Source organism: Panulirus ornatus, chromosome 2 (genome assembly GCF_036320965.1).
Source record: "Panulirus ornatus isolate Po-2019 chromosome 2, ASM3632096v1, whole genome shotgun sequence".
Taxonomy (NCBI): Eukaryota; Metazoa; Arthropoda; class Malacostraca; order Decapoda; family Palinuridae; genus Panulirus; species Panulirus ornatus.
Genome location: NC_092225.1, coordinates 29,045,384 through 29,064,563, shown reverse-complemented (window position 1 = coordinate 29,064,563; position 19,180 = coordinate 29,045,384). Strand labels below are relative to the sequence as shown.

General features: G+C 37.2%; 2 protein-coding genes across 5 annotated transcripts in view; one reads left to right on the top strand and one right to left on the bottom strand.

The window, feature by feature from the left end:
- Positions 1-1,615: 1,615 nt before the first annotated feature.
- LOC139755358 (recQ-mediated genome instability protein 2-like) lies at positions 1,616-11,508 on the bottom strand. Of its 2 annotated transcripts, none has more exons than XM_071673545.1 (5): positions 11,469-11,508; positions 10,138-10,239; positions 8,902-8,999; positions 7,641-7,722; positions 1,616-2,823 (listed from the first exon to the last, which is right to left on the bottom strand). In XM_071673545.1, the coding sequence occupies exons 2-5, from the start codon at positions 10,208-10,210 to the stop codon at positions 2,651-2,653; spliced, it is 426 nt and encodes a 141-aa protein (XP_071529646.1). In that variant the 5' UTR covers positions 10,211-10,239; positions 11,469-11,508; the 3' UTR covers positions 1,616-2,650. The 2 variants fall into 2 exon arrangements, with proteins under 2 accessions (XP_071529646.1, XP_071529637.1); XM_071673536.1 differs by having other exon boundaries at positions 11,418-11,489.
- A 1,046-nt stretch (positions 11,509-12,554) lies between these two features.
- Positions 12,555-19,180, top strand: part of Dmtn (transmembrane and coiled-coil domain 2 protein Dmtn) — a 309,359-nt gene continuing 302,733 nt past the window's right edge. Inside the window, exon 1 of one of the 3 annotated variants that reach the window (XM_071673480.1) lies at positions 12,555-12,702. The gene's annotated coding sequence lies outside the window, so the exon portion shown is untranslated. The remainder of the gene's footprint in view (positions 12,703-19,180) is intronic. The other 2 variants (XM_071673488.1, XM_071673497.1) reach the window with 2 other exon arrangements.

Below are 19,180 nucleotides of genomic sequence, written 5' to 3'. Positions count from 1 at the left end.
TTTTTTCTGTTGCCCTTAGATTTTTTTATAGGGTGTCTTGAGTGTTTACATAACCCTTTTATATAGGAAAGACAAATAACAGGAGACTTATTGGTCCATGATAAGGTTACATGTTATGGGAAAAAGTTATCTAGGAGTTGAAGTAAACCATTGCAATGGGGTTAAATTCTCAAAAAGGAAAGCTGGAATTGCTATGGGGTTAGACTTTTAAAAAGAAAAGCTGGGTTCAGAGGCACTTAAGCAGGATTATATACTGAAAAACAGATATCACTAAAGGATTTATTTTGCCTTGATTTGAAGGTACTGACAGTCTTTGTGTTTCCTCTGTATAGAGGAAGTTTATTTCAATGCTCTATTGTTATACAAAAAAAAAAAAAAAAAAAAAATTCATTTCCTTCCCTTATGGTTATTTTTGGTCACATCTCTTGAGATAGAAAAATATTGTCAATTATTTAGTATTTTGAACATTTTATTAGATCCTCTAATCTCTGCTTTTCTAAAGAAAATTTTTAGGCCTTTGAGTCTTTCTATATCAAGTGTACAGTATTTCTAACTGAAAGGATTAGTTTGACTGCTCCTTAAAATCAAAAAAAAATTGAAGGGATCTTTCAGTTTGTGATTTAAATAAACTGAAGATGGGCATTAAGAAGAAAGGGTCTGCCGAACTTCAAGCTTCTACTTACAGATTTTCCTTTTTTGTAGGTCTTTTAGCTTGTAGTTTTTAGAAAATGGAGCATAATGTGGTAGGCCCACAATTTTTTTTCTTAAGAGAAAATTATCATGATCAGTACCAATCTGTTGATCTAAATGGCTACTTAAAATTACAGAAATTCAAGATGGCGTACATAAGAATGATTGCCAAAACTGTCCACTGGGCATTGAGAAAAGTAGCTGTTGACTTAAAAAGATGCACATATTTCAGTATTCCGGTATCAGGTAAGCTTTACTGTAGTTTCTGTTTGGCATTTATTATTCTACATTTTCTCAAGAATATGAAAGGTCAAAGTCTGTTGTTGCCTGGTGTTTTAAGTGAGGAATACATATATGATACCTTCTTTCAACTGCTCCTACCATTTTGCCAAAAGACAGGGCTAAGACATAGCGCTTACCACAGGAAAATCTAGTTACAAAGAATGAGCTGTGTGAGTTAAGTGTTGTCAACTAATATGTATGAAACAGAGAGATTGTATGTTTATGGACAAAATGCCAATAGTCCATATGTGGATGAGGCAGAAAGAAAAGACATCTATGTAGGCCAAAGAGTGCAACTTGACAACTACTGAAGTGCTGGCTCACTATGCAGCCGTCATTAACCCTTCTGATACCTAGGTGGGTAGTGCTGGTAATATCCCTCCCTGGTCGTTGGCTGCCTACCAGCTACTACCTATCATTTAGGTAGAAGTAGTTAGCAGGAACATTAGGTCAAAGTATTCAGTTGGAACATTAGGTAGGAGCCTGTGCAAACACTGCACTAAACTCGCCCTCTGCCAGTGTTATGGGTGAGGCACTCAAGGCCAAAAAGTGGCACTTGAGATCACAAGCAATAAGACTTTATTGCTGTGGCCACCCCCTTGAGGGAGTTCTAAAGAAAACAGGCATCAAAGATACAGATAGATATATTACAAATTATTATTCTTTATTACATTTAATCGCCGTCTCATGCGTCAGCAAGGTAGTGCACGGAAACAGATGAGGAATGGCCCAACACATCCACATACACATGCGTATATATAAATGCCCATACACGCACATTTACATACATATACATTTCAATGTATACATATACATACACAGACATATATACTTATATACACATGTACATATTCATACTTGCTGCCTACATTATCCCTGGTGACAGGGGAGAAAGAATACTTCCCATGTATTCCCTGCATGTTGTAAAAGGCAACTAAAAGGGGAGGGAGCGAGGGGCTAGAAATCCTCCTCTGCTGTTTTGTAATTTTCCAAAAGAAGGAACAGAGAAGGGGGCCCAAGTGATTTTGGTGCATTACACATGACAGCTAGAGACAGAGTGTGGACGAATGTGGCCTGTGTTGTCTTTTCCTAGCACTACCTCGCGTACATGCGGGGGGAGGGGGTTGTCATTTCATGTGTGGCGGGGTGGCGATAGGAATGAATAAGGGCAGACAGTATGAATTATGTACGTGTGTATACATGTATATATGTACTTGACCCAACCTGTTTATGTAGATAAAAAAAATTTAAGGTAAAAGGGTAAGTGTCTTTTTCCAATTCAACTATTCCTTATTTATCATTTAAATTCTCATGGTGTATCTTCATAAATCAAAATACAAAACAAACTTTTGATGTAAATCTTAGCAAAACAGATCACTTATTCAATATGACAATATATCAACTAAAGGTATGTATGAAGCAGATAGGAACAAATTCAAATATAACTTATGAGAATGCGAATTTCTTATATTGCAGCTTATTACATCAAGATGAGTGTAAAACTACACAGTAAGTTTTTTCATGAAAAAGATACTGTATAAGGAGACATAACTGATGCTAAAGAACATATAGTGGTATACAAAAAATATTGGCACATAGCAAAAGGCTTCAGAATGTTTTTTGCTGCATACAGCATTATTATGAAGTTCCTTGGTTAAGTCATTTAAATTATTGATCATCACCTACACATGTCAGGGTTTTCTCTCATCAACATTTTAATTTCTGCAACTTCATGGTTCCAAGTAGATTGGTGCACTGCATTAATGGATAGGTCCGCCATTTTGATGGCTCGTACTGCTCTTTTACCACTTGAATCTTGTTCCACTCCTCCAACTACCATTACATACTGACCTGAAGAAACAGAGATATTTATTTGTTATAACATTAGTTCATAAGCAGCAGAAGCCATACATACCTGGTATTAATTATTAGCCTGAATTTCAAGCAAGTTCATGTGACATACAGGATCTTATAACCTCTGTATTTAATAAACCAGTGCCCCATGCATGAACTTAAATAATTCATTTCATACAATAGTTATCACTAATCCAGTATATATGCAGTCATCATGAAGATGAAGATGAGAGTGGTGAGTTTTCAAGATATACAAATGAATAAAAACCAATAGAATTTCCTTATTATTGTTATTATAATATCCGATGAACAAGATACTGGATAAAAGAATCATGATCGTAAATGTATATGAAATAATTTAAAAACTGGCAAAAAATACTTAGTTTTTCTTCAAGAATGATGGAATGTTTTGGGTCATGTTTTAGTTGTAAATTGTATGAATACCTGTTTTTGTTTGAAATTTACACCTTTTGTGTAGAATTAATGCTTTATGTTCTTTTTTTATTTATATTTATTTGCTTTGTCGCTGTCTCCCACGTTAGCGAGGTAGCGCAAGGAAACAGACGAAAGAATGGCCCAACCCACCCACATACACATGTACATACATACACGTCCACACGCGCAAATATACATACCTATACATCTCAATGTATACATATATATACACACACAGACATATACATGTATACACATGTACATAATTCATACTGTCTGCCTTTATTTATTCCCATCGCCACCTTGCCACACATGGAATAACAACCCTCTCCCCCCTCATGTGTGCGAGGTAGCGCTAGGAAAAGACAACAAGGGCCACATTCGTTCACACTCAGTCTCTAGCTGTCATGTAAAAATGCACCGAAACCACACTTCCCTTTCCACATCCAGGCCCCACAGAACTTTCCATGGTTTACCCCAGGTGCTTCACATGCCCTGGTTCAATCCATTGACAGTACGTCGACCCTGGTATACCACATCGTTCCAATTCACTCTATTCCTTACATATATATATATATATATATATATGTATAAGTTTGTTGAGTATTCCTGGTAAATTATATGGGAGGGTATTGATTGAGAGGGTGAAGGCATGTACAGAGCATCAGATTGGGGAAGAGCAGTGTGGTTTCAGAAGTGGTAGAGGATGTGTGGATCAGGTGTTTGCTTTGAAGAATGTATGTGAGAAATACTTAGAAAAGCAAATGGATTTGTATGTAGCATTTATGGATCTGGAGAAGGCATATGATAGAGTTGATAGAGATGCTCTGTGGAAGGTATTAAGAATATATGGTGTGGGAGGCAAGTTGTTAGAAGCAGTGAAAAGTTTTTATCGAGGATGTAAGGCATGTGTACATGTAGGAAGAGAGGAAAGTGATTGGTTCTCAGTGAATGTAGGTTTGCGGCAGGGGTGTGTGATGTCTCCATGGTTGTTTAATTTGTTTATGGATGGGGTTGTTAGGGAGGTGAATGCAAGAGTTTTGGAAAGAGGGGCAAGTATGAAGTCTGTTGGGGATGAGAGAGCTTGGGAAGTGAGTCAGTTGTTGTTCGCTGATGATACAGCGCTGGTGGCTGATTCATGTGAGAAACTGCAGAAGCTGGTGACTGAGTTTGGTAAAGTGTGTGAAAGAAGAAAGTTAAGAGTAAATGTGAATAAGAGCAAGGTTATTAGGTACAGTAGGGTTGAGGGTCAAGTCAATTGGGAGGTGAGTTTGAATGGAGAAAAACTGGAGGAAGTGAAGTGTTTTAGATATCTGGGAGTGGATCTGGCAGCGGATGGAACCATGGAAGCGGAAGTGGATCATAGGGTGGGGGAGGGGGCGAAAATTCTGGGAGCCTTGAAGAATGTGTGGAAGTCGAGAACATTATCTCAGAAAGCAAAAATGGGTATGTTTGAAGGAATAGTGGTTCCAACAATGTTGTATGGTTGCGAGGCGTGGGCTATGGATAGAGTTGTGCGCAGGAGGATGGATGTGCTGGAAATGAGATGTTTGAGGACAATGTGTGGTGTGAGGTGGTTTGATCGAGTAAGTAACGTAAGGGTAAGAGAGATGTGTGGAAATAAAAAGAGCGTGGTTGAGAGAGCAGAAGAGGGTGTTTTGAAATGGTTTGGGCACATGGAGAGAATGAGTGAGGAAAGATTGACCAAGAGGATATATGTGTCGGAGGTGGAGGGAACGAGGAGAAGAGGGAGACCAAATTGGAGGTGGAAAGATGGAGTGAAAAAGATTTTGTGTGATCGGGGCCTGAACATGCAGGAGGGTGAAAGGAGGGCAAGGAATAGAGTGAATTGGAGCAATGTGGTATACTGGGGTTGATGTGCTGTCAGTGGATTGAATCAGGGCATGTGAAGCGTCTGGGGTAAACCATGGAAAGCTGTGTAGGTATGTATATTTGTGTGTGTGGACGTATGTATATACATGTGTATGGGGGTGGGTTGGGCCATTTCTTTCGTCTGTTTCCTTGCGCTACCTCGCAAACGCGGGAGACAGCAACAAAGCAAAATAATAAATAATAATAATAATATATATTTTTTTTCTTTTTTTTTTTTTGCTTTGTCGCTGTCTCCCGCTTTTGCGAGGTAGCGCAAGGAAACAGAAGAAAGAAATGGCCTAACCCACCCACATACACATGTATATACATACACGTCCACCCACGCAAATATACATACCTATACATCTCAATGTACACATATATATACACACACAGACATATACATATATGCACAAGTACATAATTCATACTGTCTGCCTATATTTATTCCCATCGCCACCTCGCCACACATGGAATAACATCCCCCTCCCCCCTCATGTGTGCGAGGTAGCGCTAGGAAAAGACAACAAAGACCCCATTCGTTCACACTCAGTCCCTAACTGCCACGGAATAGTGCCCAAAATCACAGCTCCCCCTCCACATCCAGGCCCCACAGAACTTTCCATGGTTTGCCCCGGACGCTTCACATGCCCTGATTCAATCAACTGACAGCAAGTCGACTCCGGTATACCACATCGATCCAATTTACTCTATTCCTTGCCTGCCTTTCACCCTCCTGCACGTTCAGGTCCTGATCACTCAAAATCTTCCTCACTCCATCTTTCCACCTCCAATTTGGTCTCCCACTTCTCCTCGTTCCCTCCACCTCCGACACATATATCCTCTTGGTCAATCCTGCCTCACTCATTTTCTCCATGTGCCCAAACCATTTCAAAACACCCTCTTCTGCTCTCTCAACCACGCTCTTTTTATTTCCACACATCTCTCTTACCCTTACATTACCTACTCGATCAAACCACCTCACACCACATATTGTCCTCAAACATCTCATTTCCAGCACATCCACCCTCCTGCGCACAACTCTATCCATAGCCCACGCCTCACAACCATACAACATTGTTGGAGAAAAACTGGAGGAAGTGAAGTGTTTTAGATATCTGGGAGTGGATCTGTCAGCGGATGGAACCATGGAAGCGGAAGTGGATCATAGGGTGGGGGAGGGGGCGAAAATTTTGGGAGCCTTGAAAAATGTGTGGAAGTCGAGAACATTATCTCGGAAAGCAAAAATGGGTATGTTTGAAGGAATAGTGGTTCCAACAATGTTGTATGGTTGCGAGGCGTGGGCTATGGATAGAGTTGTGCGCAGGAGGATGGATGTGCTGGAAATGAGATGTTTGAGGACAATGTGTGGTGTGAGGTGGTTTGATCGAGTAAGTAACGTAAGGGTAAGAGAGATGTGTGGAAATAAAAAGAGCGTGGTTGAGAGAGCAGAAGAGGGTGTTTTGAAATGGTTTGGGCACATGGAGAGAATGAGTGAGGAAAGATTGACCAAGAGGATATATGTGTCGGAGGTGGAGGGAACGAGGAGAAGAGGGAGACCAAATTGGAGGTGGAAAGATGGAGTGAAAAGGATTTTGTGTGATCGGGGCCTGAACATGCAGGAGGGTGAAAGGAGGGCAAGGAATAGAGTGAATTGGAGCGATGTGGTATACAGGGGTTGACGTGCTGTCAGTGGATTGAATCAAGGCATGTGAAGCGCCCGGGGTAAACCATGGAAAGCTGTGTAGGTATGTATATTTGCGTGTGTGGGCGTGTGTATGTACATGTGTATGGGGGGGGGGTTGGGCCATTTCTTTCGCCTGTTTCCTTGCGCTACCTCACAACCGCGGGAGACGGCGACGAGGTATAAAAAAAAAAAAAAAAAAAAAATATATATATATATATATATATATATATATATATATATACATACATCAGTTAAAGAAATATCAAACCCTTATATACAATCAAGTACCTTTTATGAAAATATTTTTCACCAATATAAGGATGCATCTAATACACCAGAGTGCCTTATTTGCCATGAAAACAGTATTTTAAATATATATGAGATTTTCTTTTTCAGTCTGTTTTATGTTTAAGCACATTTTTGTAAGTTGATACAATGAGTCCTAATTCTATAGTGTCATTAGTCCAAAATGTTACAGCTCAAAGTACTGTAATGCAAGGTCTCTTGGTATCACTTCTTACTATAGAAAGGTCTGGCCCATATACACTATATATATTTTTCAACATACATACCGTGGACTGGAATACACACTGTATCTGGTACATCATTTCTCATAACACAGTAGATTGGCCATGTCAAAATACACATTGTATTTGATACATCATTTCTCATAATACAGAAGACTGGCCATTTCAATATCAACCCACACACAGTGCTTGCTTCCTCTACTGTTTCCATACATTTCCTTCTACAACTAAAACATAAAAGTACTTTATTGTTTTTTCTAATGAATTTACAGAATTTATTTAATGAGACAAACCTTCTGAGATCCATGAGTTTCCACCAGGAATATTTCGACAGTTGATGATGTTAATCTTGAAATCTCCATCTTGTAGGCAAACCTGCTCAAAAGCATAATATAGCATATTATGGTCCAAATAAGTTTTTCATCATCTATGAAGTATATTAAACTTTCCAGATTAGAATCTCTGCACCTTAAAATGTTGATCACCTGGTATTTGCATTTGCCAGTGATTATAATGACAGTGAAGCAGTTATCAAGTGTTTGTATAAGAATGAAAATACATGCAAAAAGTAAAAGATTTGCTTTTTGAGTGAATTAACCAATAAACAAATACCAGTGCAATAAGGTAAGAAACAAATGAGAAATACTTTAACTGGGAGAAAAGAAGAAAAAAAAATTCCTTTTTATGAACAGTTCGATATCTCTGTTACCTAAAATTAGTTTATCAGTGCAATTAATATGCAAAGTAAAAATTTTCTGGCTCTAATTTTCCACAAAAGCCCAACACAGTGGTGATATTCTTCTCATATATGGATCTTTTTCCAACCACATTCACACAGCTGATCACTGTCACACTTTCTCAAACATCAAATCTAGCTATTGTTTGTCATTTTTCCACTAAAGTTTCCCCTCACCTCTGCTTTCCTGTCTTATCCTTGCATGCAGACTTCTATTTTCTACTTCTACAATCATACTGAGGCATACTTCATCCCTTTTAAGTATATATGTCTGTGTTCAGAGCAAGAGCTGTCAAACATTTTCACCAAGTGTATTTAAGTTTCCTTATGTGAAAGACTGGATAAGCTCTGAAACACTTGCCTTGGCTATCACATGTAAAGAAACTCTTATATGCTTGCACTAGGATGTTAAAAAATAAAAGAAAATTTCTTTGCGGAGAAAATTAGAAAGAAAAATTATATTCTTAATAGTAAACAAACAGACTATGGAGACAGTATGTACAAAAAGAGAACAAGGGGAATTAAATAAAAACATAAAACTGAAAATAGGCAACTTTAGATGGATAGTGCAGAATTTCAGAATGATTTATAAACAATGTGACTTACATTGCAAAAATAAAAATCATATCACAAAGACGACAGCACTTTAGTTCCCCCACAGTCGTACATCCATAAGTGACCTAGTATGATTATGGCTAAGCTTAAGTCAGAGATCCAAATCATATAGTCCTCCTCTGTGTTAGTGAGATAGTGCCATAAACAAAGAAAATATCTCTGTACTCATATGTAAATTTAGTTACAATATTTGCTTGACCTACCTCACTTTTGTCCTTTTTGCAGGCAACTACCTGTCCCTGAACCCATAAAACAGACACATTAAAGGACAGCCCATCCTCACTGTAATTCCAGTGGCCACCTGCAAGCAGTATTTCAATACAGACACTTCATTTCCTATACGAGTCTAACTATGTACTTATATCTAGAAAAAAATGTAATATGAACTGAAAACATACTAATCATTTCAATAGATTCTACATTAGAATTGTTACAGTGTTGTATATCAAACACCAAGATGGAATGTCAAATAAATGCTGACAGAGACTCCATGCAAATCACACGATAAGGTATGATCAATGTGGGAGAAGTGTTAAGAAAAAAATCCCATGAAAAGCAATTTCTCCATACAGAAGTGCCAGTGAGTAAGGGAAATAATACAGTCATTCTCTTCATCAATAATATATCCAGTCCCAATAGTACCGTGGGTAATTCCATCAGTTGTTCCTAATGACAGGATCACTCTGCACAAATGATTAATCACCAGCTATATAGCTTGTATGCTATATATTGTGTTTGCTAAGGAAAGTTATCTAAATATTCATCTGTACTAACTACACACACACACACACTTATATATTCTATTTATTTCATTGTACTTTTTTGCTGTTTCCCGTGTCAGCAAGGTAGTACAAGGAAAACACAAAGAATGGCCTAAATACCCACATACACACACACACGCACACACACACACACACATATATATATATATATATATATATATATATATATATATATATATATATGGAAGAAGTACTTATCAAACAACCTTTCAACCCAGTGAAAAACTCCAACGTGGCAGACATAAACACCCATAAGAAACTATGCTCCACATACAAACATCATACTATCCCATCACTAAAAATGTTGTTTCAACATATCCCAAGACCCCTCATGCTTACAATGCAACTACCATAAATAAGACTGAGCACTTATTACTCAATAATTCTGCAATTTTCAGTGATGGCTAGGCAGCCAGTGATAGCTTTTAGTGTACAGTTTTGTGTGGGCTGTAGCTCTGTGACAGTTGCTTTCTTGTGAGAGTTACCAGACTTTGCCTGCTGCTCGACATTACCACTTTAAAGTGGAAAGTCACCTTTAGCAAGGCTGTTTCATTGGTAGTGCAGTCTTGTCATAGTACTTTCCATTCCAAAGAAGTCTACATTTTCCTGCTGCAAGGTGTAACTCTACATATAACGAAACTATTCTTCCAGAAATACCTTTATTTTTCAGCATTAAGACATCCTGTACCAGAAGCTTTCGTGCTGGCAAGTCAAACTTGCCTCCAGACATGATCAGACGTACCCTCACAAAAGAGGCATCTGTAAGGTAGGTACATTAAAGTTTAGATAGAAATATTGTCTCCTGCATAAATATCATTACATTCTCATTTGAAGCAATAGAGCTGCATCATTCATGCATACTCCTTACTTTGACTGTATGCAGATATAAATTTTCAGCAGTGCTCGTGCAAATGAAAAACTAAACGTTCTCAGTAGAGTAAGTGCACAAAGATAAGAGAATATAAAACTTTTCTGGAACGGATAAAATTAGGTGCTGGATAATAGCCACTTTTTAGCTGAAAGAGTTTGTCAAAAGAATAAAATCTTATCGAGTAATGACATGCTACAACTGACCATACTCCTGTAAATTCTGTCTGCTGGTCATTGAAAATGTTGGAGGAAGAGAAAAATTAATTTTTCTTGAGCTTTACCTATGAAGAACCAGCTGGTTTTTGGTACAGATGAAGAGTGAATGGTTTGAAACAAGAATATACCGATTATTACATACTGTCAAACATATATGGATATTTCAAAATATTTATGGTGTAAATCCCTGGCCTGCCACAAGACAGCTGTACCATGGGGATAGGACAAGGAATGTCAAAAGCAAAAGTTACTCCCGTTGGTTAACTTAATGCACACAATCCATCCCATGAAAATGAACTTGCAACTCGCATAGATATACAGAAATCCCTCAGCAAACGGCTGACAGATTAAAGAAGTTCCTCCATGAATATTACATCAATCATTTTTACAAGGTTATCATAGTTTGTAAGTATAATTAAGGGGACGTACTACCCTAAAGCAATTTTCAGACTTATACCTTAGTCTGCTTATCCCTATGGAATGAATACCATCAAAAATTTTGTAATATTGAAGTGGTGCCATGTTTATATTATAGGATTCAGTGATCCTGCCGTGAGAAATGGTCTGGTATACTTTCCAAGATCACATAATTCTCGATTCCCGAACGTTTAATTCTTCCTAACGCCAAATTTAACTGCTTTCCAACATCAGCCTTGGCTTTGGTACAATTAAAGTAATAATCAGGCTGTTTACAACATTGTACAACAGCCATCCCATGTTTAGTAGCCTTGCTACACGCAGGCAACTAGGAAAAATATGATTTCGGTCAGTAAACAATTATCAATTAGTTGAAAAGTGTACGTGGAAGTCAGCATGGGGATCTTTATGAAGTTATAATGCATTTTAAATACCAGTAACAACAAGATACGTAGTGCGACAAGACACTTGACGGGTTTGTTTACTTTCCGCATTGCTTCTGCCGCCCTGTTACATTCAACATTACAAGAAGATGAACATAAATGTTTTTTCAAGAATACTAATTTCATACTATTTTGATTTTGGAATTACCAAAATATATAAGGATATAAGATAAGATAATTCTACATTTATATGTATGTACCTTTTTATTGAGTTATTCTTGAATGAGTACTAGAGCCAGTTTTTCGATTATAATATCGTATATGAAATTGTATCATCTTAGATAAAAGCTAAACTAATAAAGCCTGTTGAACTCATAATTGTTCAGTATTTAGTAAATTATATAAAGATCAGTGGGATGATGTTCGACTAAATATTGCACATCATACCGGAAAGACATTGATCTTTTTTCTATTCATCGATGAAAATAGTTAATTGTTGGAAAAAAAAGTTTATTCAGTATTTGTATTTTTCTATTCTTCATATCATAAAGATATCAATTCCAATCCCCATACATTAGAGACGACAAGTTATCATACAGCGCAATGAATGTTTCAGAAATACGTAATCAAACCCGATTTGACTTAAGGCTTCGAAGAGTAAGGTGTGGTCAAGTAACTTTAGGTATGGTTACGCAAAGTTACTATTAAGAATGGTGGTCATTCACTCTCAGTACTCTATGTTACCAAACAGAGCTTAGGGAAAGCAAATGTAAATTAGGTTAAGAAAGGCTATAATAAGATGTGCTAAATAATGTAATTAATTTCACGGAAATTTAGCTTCTTGTGTATGAATGTAAATCCTTGTTCACAGAAGAAAAAAAAGCTGGAGTTACTTTATGTTACGTAAACAGTGTCAGATGCTCTACTTGTGTCTTAATCCCGTAAATATGTGTTGTATGTCAAACTGATAATAATGACATCCATTTAAAGGTATAATTTGTGCTTTAAAGTACATACCAATAAATACCTTATAGCAGCTGATTGCAAAAAAGTATTTAAGTGTATATTCAACATTTTCTCTCAAAAGCTGAAACCAAAGAAGAGATTCGAATTCTATTAAAGGACTGTCTTTTGTTTTATTTCGATTGTTTTGATATTCTCTTAGAGAAGGTTTTACAGTTTATGTTTATCTTTGCAGTCATTTGTTGTGCTTGGTCGTGTAAGGGTGTGAGGGACAGTGAACTTGGTAATTGCTTGTTATTTTGCATGTTGTTGAACGTCAGGATTACTCGCGCCACACAGTGATTATTTTGATAGATCAGGATCACCCGATAAGGTAAATGTTGTAACACTGACTGTATTTATGGTTATGGAAGGGAGTAACGATCTCACTAGCTACCTATTTGACTGAGGAGTCTGGGATGAGAAAGTAGTCTGTTGTTATGGATATTGTAGTGTGATTGTTCTGAAGAGGGAAGACGACTTGCTGTCTAGTCAGATACGTACAAGTGTGTAATACCGTTGCAAATCTTCATAGTTTTGAGAGATCATTGTTCTTGATGGGAAAATATATAAGGCCCTGCTACGATGAAGACTCTTATGATGATATTCCTGATCAGTTTTTGTCCCAATAGTCACTGAATATATAAGCACTTATTATTCTCATAGATAATCTGTTCTTAACCCTGTTCTGATCCAGTTGCATAGCCTGTTTGATGGTACTAGTCATACCATACCATAGTTCCAGGGGCAGACCAGCTCGAAGGATAGTGTGGCACCAAGATTTCTCCAGTGATCACTTGGGTAAAGTTTCACTTCAGAGGCACCACAGAAATTACTTATGGATCTGAAAGACCTGCATAATAGTGTTAATGGTTTAGATTTGGAGAGCTTTGTTGTAATTTTTATTATCTTAGGATTGTAAATGTGATTAATGGGAGGGATATGGTGATTAGAAGATATAAGGTATGTTCAAATTATGATATACTTTTAGAAATAAACTGATCTTGAGAACCCCATTGAATTTCCCTTAGAACATACCTTGTGTCTCATATTACATGAATGGATTATGAATAATATGATGCCATTTGCATGTAGATGCAGAGATATGTGTTATTGTTACATTTTAGTCACAATTCTAAAATTAAAATTGAGTATCAGTCCTTAGGTGGTCAGGTGAGGTTTTCATAGGTGCTGTTGCTGTCTATTAGAGTTTCATCTACTTTTGTACATTTTCCTTGATCATTATTGCTAGCCTCACCCATATATATGTTAAATGTAAGATAAGAATGATGCTCCAAACCATGCTCCCCTGGATTAAATGATTAATACACTTGCATTAAGTACAAGGAATCCGTTGATAAGCATTTTATCCAAATCTGTACTGCTGATTATTCTGTGGTGACCCTTAATTAGAAGTTTACTTTGACTTACAAGATTATTTAATGTCAATGTCTTCATGTTTTATTATATGACCTGATTGGTCTGCTACTAGCACACCTTGGAGGACACTCAAAATCGTGAAGTACCTTTGTAGTGGCATCACCTTCACTCAAATTCGTGAAGTACCTTTGTAGTGGCATCACCTTTACTCAAAATCGTGAAGTACGTTTGTAGTGGCATCACCTTTATTACTTACTGTACTTCTGGACAATGAGTGATGCACATTGGTAGATTATTGTTCATAGAGTAGATTAAGAATACTGCAGCATGATTGAGATTTTTTTCAACCTACAGTGACACATGAATTGGTAGTGGTGGGGTTTATGAAGACGAGGGAAAGTGTGTTATTGATTATTGTAAAACTGGGTGAAACATTTCTGAAAATTGGCAGAACGAATGAAAATCTCATTTAACCTTTCTTACCAGGGAACATTAAGTTAGGTTATTTGATTAAATACATGCTTGTTATGCTTATTCTTTGTATCTAGCCACTGGCTTTATATGCCTTTATAACCAGTGAATGCATGAAACAGTCTGTGATTGCTTTTAAACATCAGATGCTTTGGCACTACTGCCATTGCAAAATGGTATCATTCGTATTGCTTTATATAAGAGTAGCACTCTTAAACTGGTACTTTACCTTATGTTCTACTGAAGTCCAAGGGTTTTCCCTACATCTAGGCCCAGAACTGTTAAACTTACCTCCTTTTGGTGCAGACGAAACATTGTGGACCACCGAGAGGAGAACTTCAAAAACTCACTGAATGAATATTGTAACCACAAGCTGTAGCTACTTAACCAACCATGATTTTTATTGTGTATATCCGTATGCGCCACAGCTTCAAGTAGTCTGACTGATAAGAAGAGCCGTAATGCACCTTAGTCCCAGACTGAGCTGCGGAGGTAGGCAGGCTTCCAAAATTGATTTAAGGTATGTTTGTAATACCACATCTCTGTGTGTGCAGAACTGTAGATCTAAAAATTGTTCAGGTATCATTTTCAGACTACACTGACTGTCAAACAAAAGACTACCAACTGAATGACTTTATCCTCGTGGATGCCAGTGAGGGATATTGGTATGTATCATGAATTCTTTTTATATAGATAATTGTCCTTTCTATTTAAACAAACAAATAAATAGTGTCCTCATGTGAACATATTCAGTCTGCAGCTGTCATGTTTAACATACTGATACTAGAGACTATCATTAACAGATGTTTGACATAGTTACGTAGGAGTAACTATGTTACTGTACTGTATATTGTTTCTTTAGCATTTACCTACCTGCAGAAGGTGATATAAGATAAGAAAAGGATAGTTTTAACCTCGTCATATGCTGTGTTGGACACTGAGTAGATCCGATCGTATGAGTGGTTTTGCAGTACTTTTATAGTCATACAATTTAGAATGTGAATTGCAGCTTCAAAATTGTGGAAAGTGTCAATGTGCAACAAAAGTAGCTTATGTTGATGTCAGGAAGATTAACATGTTTCTGTTTTATATATGTACAGTACCAGTAACTCACCATTCTTCATTACCATTTCTCTTTGAAGAAAAGTATTTTGTCATTGATAATATAAGACATAAAAAGATAGATGGCAAGAGATATCTTATAAATATGGCTACTTCAGAAATACAGAAGGAAACTCCATTGTATTACTGGATATTTTTCTTAACTTTAAAGAGGTATAAGTGTTACAGGTTTCTAGATTTGGCAGTCTCTATTGTGTATTATGTTTTCTGCATTTCATGGTTTACTGGTACCATAACTAGCTTTTCCAAGCAGACCAGACCAGTTTCATTATACTACCATTTTCTTCTCTCTCACTTATTCCCACAGGACACAAATGACCCACTAGTCTTCACATACTCTTTGTTAGGTGTTACTTGACTCCATCTGCCCTAGGTTACATCATGGATGAAAAGTCACCTTTGGTGAAGCTGTGTGATTGGGAGTACACTCATGTCAAAGAACTTCTCATTCCGTAGGAGTCCACATATCCTTGATACAGTTAGTAGCACAGCCTTGGGCTGCAGGAGCCTCTGGAAAGAGATCCTGAGTAATACAGGGACTCATTTGTAGAAAGAGGGCCCTTGGGTAATCACACATGAAAATAGATTATAGCTTTTTTGATGCTCCTTATTTAGCAGTGATATGTGCCTGTTTTTATTAATAATACTCAAGGAGCACAGAAGAAATACTGGATCAGACATTGTGGCATCTTCAGATGCTGATTATGAGTTAGGTTAGTTTTGTTATGTTTGGATACTTTTATCATTTATTCAACTGTGATATTTCCCTTTGGCTGAAAGCCCTTAAATTCACATTTATTGGGGTTTTACTCAGTAGGTAGATGTCAGATAATGGGACTTCCATTTTACAGAAAGAAAGCTCGTTTTACTTATCAGATTCATCTTCTCCAGCAACAATGACATTTATTGGCTAATTTTACCAAAGTGTATCAGGAAATTAGACAATACAAATTTAATTATATGTTTTCCATGATTTTTCTTGTACCAAAAAAGTCTTATTATTCAGTTTCCATAGAATGTATCTGACAATTCCAGTAGTCTGTCAGGATTTGTCCAAAGCTAATAACTACCATATCAGTCATCCATCAAAAGTTTAGTTATCCAGCTAAATAAGACTGACACAGTCATTCACAGGTAGACCATTGGAGGCATTATCCTTTAAGTATCTACACTTACTTTTGTCTGCATTTGTCATATATCTCAGTGGCTTCTTGAATATGAATTGACTTTATAAGAAAAAATTTAATCTTTTCACAGTGTCACCTAAAAATAGTGCAAGCATGTTGATATATTTATTAGGGAGCAGCACAAAGAATTTATAATTATGTGCTCTTCCATGCTTAGGGGAAAATTATTATTATGGAATGCAGTGAAAGAGGTGAGCCTAAGGGCTACAGAGCAGTATGCTCTGAGTGTGACAGAGTATAGACAAGTTTGGTGGAGGATTCACTGCATCTGTACTTATGTTGCTAGACCTTAAAGAAATTTCAGGACCAGTTTTGGTGAATACATACAAAATACATCATTGTATGAATACTGTAATTAATTTAGATTTTTGCAGTTTACTTTCTTTAATGTTTCGTGAGAGCAGTCTACAGTATTTACAAAAAGCCTTTTCTTTTCTTTTTCTTTCATACTATTCGCCATTTCCCACGTCAGCGAGGTAGCGTTAAGAACAGAGGACTGGGCCTCTGAGGAAACATCCTCATCCAGCCCCCTTCTCTGTTCCTTCCTTTGGAAAAAAAAAAAAGAAAAAAAAAAAGATGATTCACGGCGAAGGTTTAGTGTGGGTTCAAGCATATTACGCTTTCATGATGAAATCACTGTACATCTGGTTGCTGAGACTAGTGTTTCTAATGGTGCAAACACCAGCAACCTTCCTCAGTGTGCCTCAGGCTGTCTTGAGGGAATGATGATTTCCCTTTACTCTTCCATGGTGCCACTTCATTTTGGGAATTTCGTATCATGGTGCTGTATTTCATCCACCTGTGCATCAGGTTGATTGGCTCTTACCTTTCAAAGGAGGAGAAGACCTGAATGCTTGCCTGGAAGGAAGAGAATGTGGGTACACATGAGATTTCTAGGCTCACTGGTCTCACAGAACTCATGATCATGCAGCTGCTTCTTGCAACACCTCATCAGTGTCTCACCTCATTCAGGAGATCAAGACCTCTGGACCCGAAATGTAGACCTAGACTACTTCAGGAATCTTGCCAATTCCCTGCCCAGGTGTCTGCAGATAGTAATCAAGGCCTAAGGAGACATGACAGAGAAATAAATTGTGTGACATTGCCTTTGAAAATGTAAGGGGAGGTTGGCAAGTTTTTTTTGTGGATATAGTGTCTTAGGTATCCAACTTTTTCAAGGTAGCTTAATTTTTACAGGTCCCAACAGGGTCAAATATTCAGACTCCTTCTCTGTTAGATTGTATGTTAGTTCACATACATTATATAGTGATGTGTATATTAGTTCACATACATTATATAGTGATGAAAATAACAAATGATGTGAATGTTTAGTTTTATTTTCAGCATGCACAGAAAATATTCTTGAACAGATATTGTGTCTATGCATGTACATTTCTTTCTATGAAAGTGACTGAATGTTTATTACACATAATCCAGGTTCTTGTGGAAAATTCAGTGAAATTCACAATGAAATAGAAGGCCTCAGCACAAATATTATCCTGGAGGGAATAAGGTACAGGAATCTGTATGTGAAAGGGACTTGGGAGATGACTTTGTACATAGCTTGTCAATAGAACCCACCCTTTAGGAGAATAATAAAGGGAACAAACTTTCTGCTGGCAAACATCAGAATTGCATTTAGTTACTTGGACGAAGTAGTGATCAGCATGTCGTTCTCATGGTATATTAAGCCAGTAGTAAAATATGTTTCTCAAGTTTGTTCACTGCCCTAAAAGAATCACAGATTTCAAAAAGGTAAGGTCTCGAGGAAGGCACCAAAGATTGCTTTGGAATCGAGAGACCTGAGTTACAGCGAGAGGTTAGAGGTCATCAATTTGTCCACTCGAAAAGAGAAGAGGAAGGGGAAACACCATTCTTTGTTTGGTTGAAGAGCTCAGTGAGGTTAAAGGTAAGGTCGTGGAAAGTGATCATTGTACGATAGTTATTTTACGCTGTGCTACCCTCTTATAGTATGGTTAAGGTAAGGATTTCTACGAGTTAATATAATGGGTCACATCACATGCTTAGCACGTCACACACTCAAAACGGATTCTCAGATGTTAAGATGTTAAGATATTTTGGGTTTACAGTGTAATATACAGGATAGAGAGGAAGAGGATGAAGTGACCTTACTAGAATCGCCGACATTCGAGTTAATCCGTTGTGAATTATTCGAGATCAGGAAGCCTTAGACTGACTAGCATTATTTACTGTGAAACGGTTTGCAGCGAAGGGAGTGGAGGGAGGAATAACATATGGCAGAACTATCTATATGTACTCTTTCAATTCAAGTAAGGGCATGGTTTTCTACCTGTGACCTTGGAATTATGAGGGTAATAGAGTAAATGTTGGTCAGTTTTAGAAAACGAGTGGTTACATTTGTTTTATAATGGAGTATAAACCTAACTTTAAAATCAGTTTTCCGTGAAGACAGTTTTCACTTCATGTAATCACACTTCAACGAGGATGTAAATGAGTTAGCTAGCCAAGCGGTTTCCATGCTTCTGTGAACAGTCGAAGGTGAGTAACATTTTTCCTTTTGAGCTATCAAGCTCTTGTCCTACTCCTTTGATAATGAAATGTCATGAGAATAGGGAGCCAGGAGTACACAGTGAAGACCAAATGATAATAACGAATAATTGATTGTAGTTT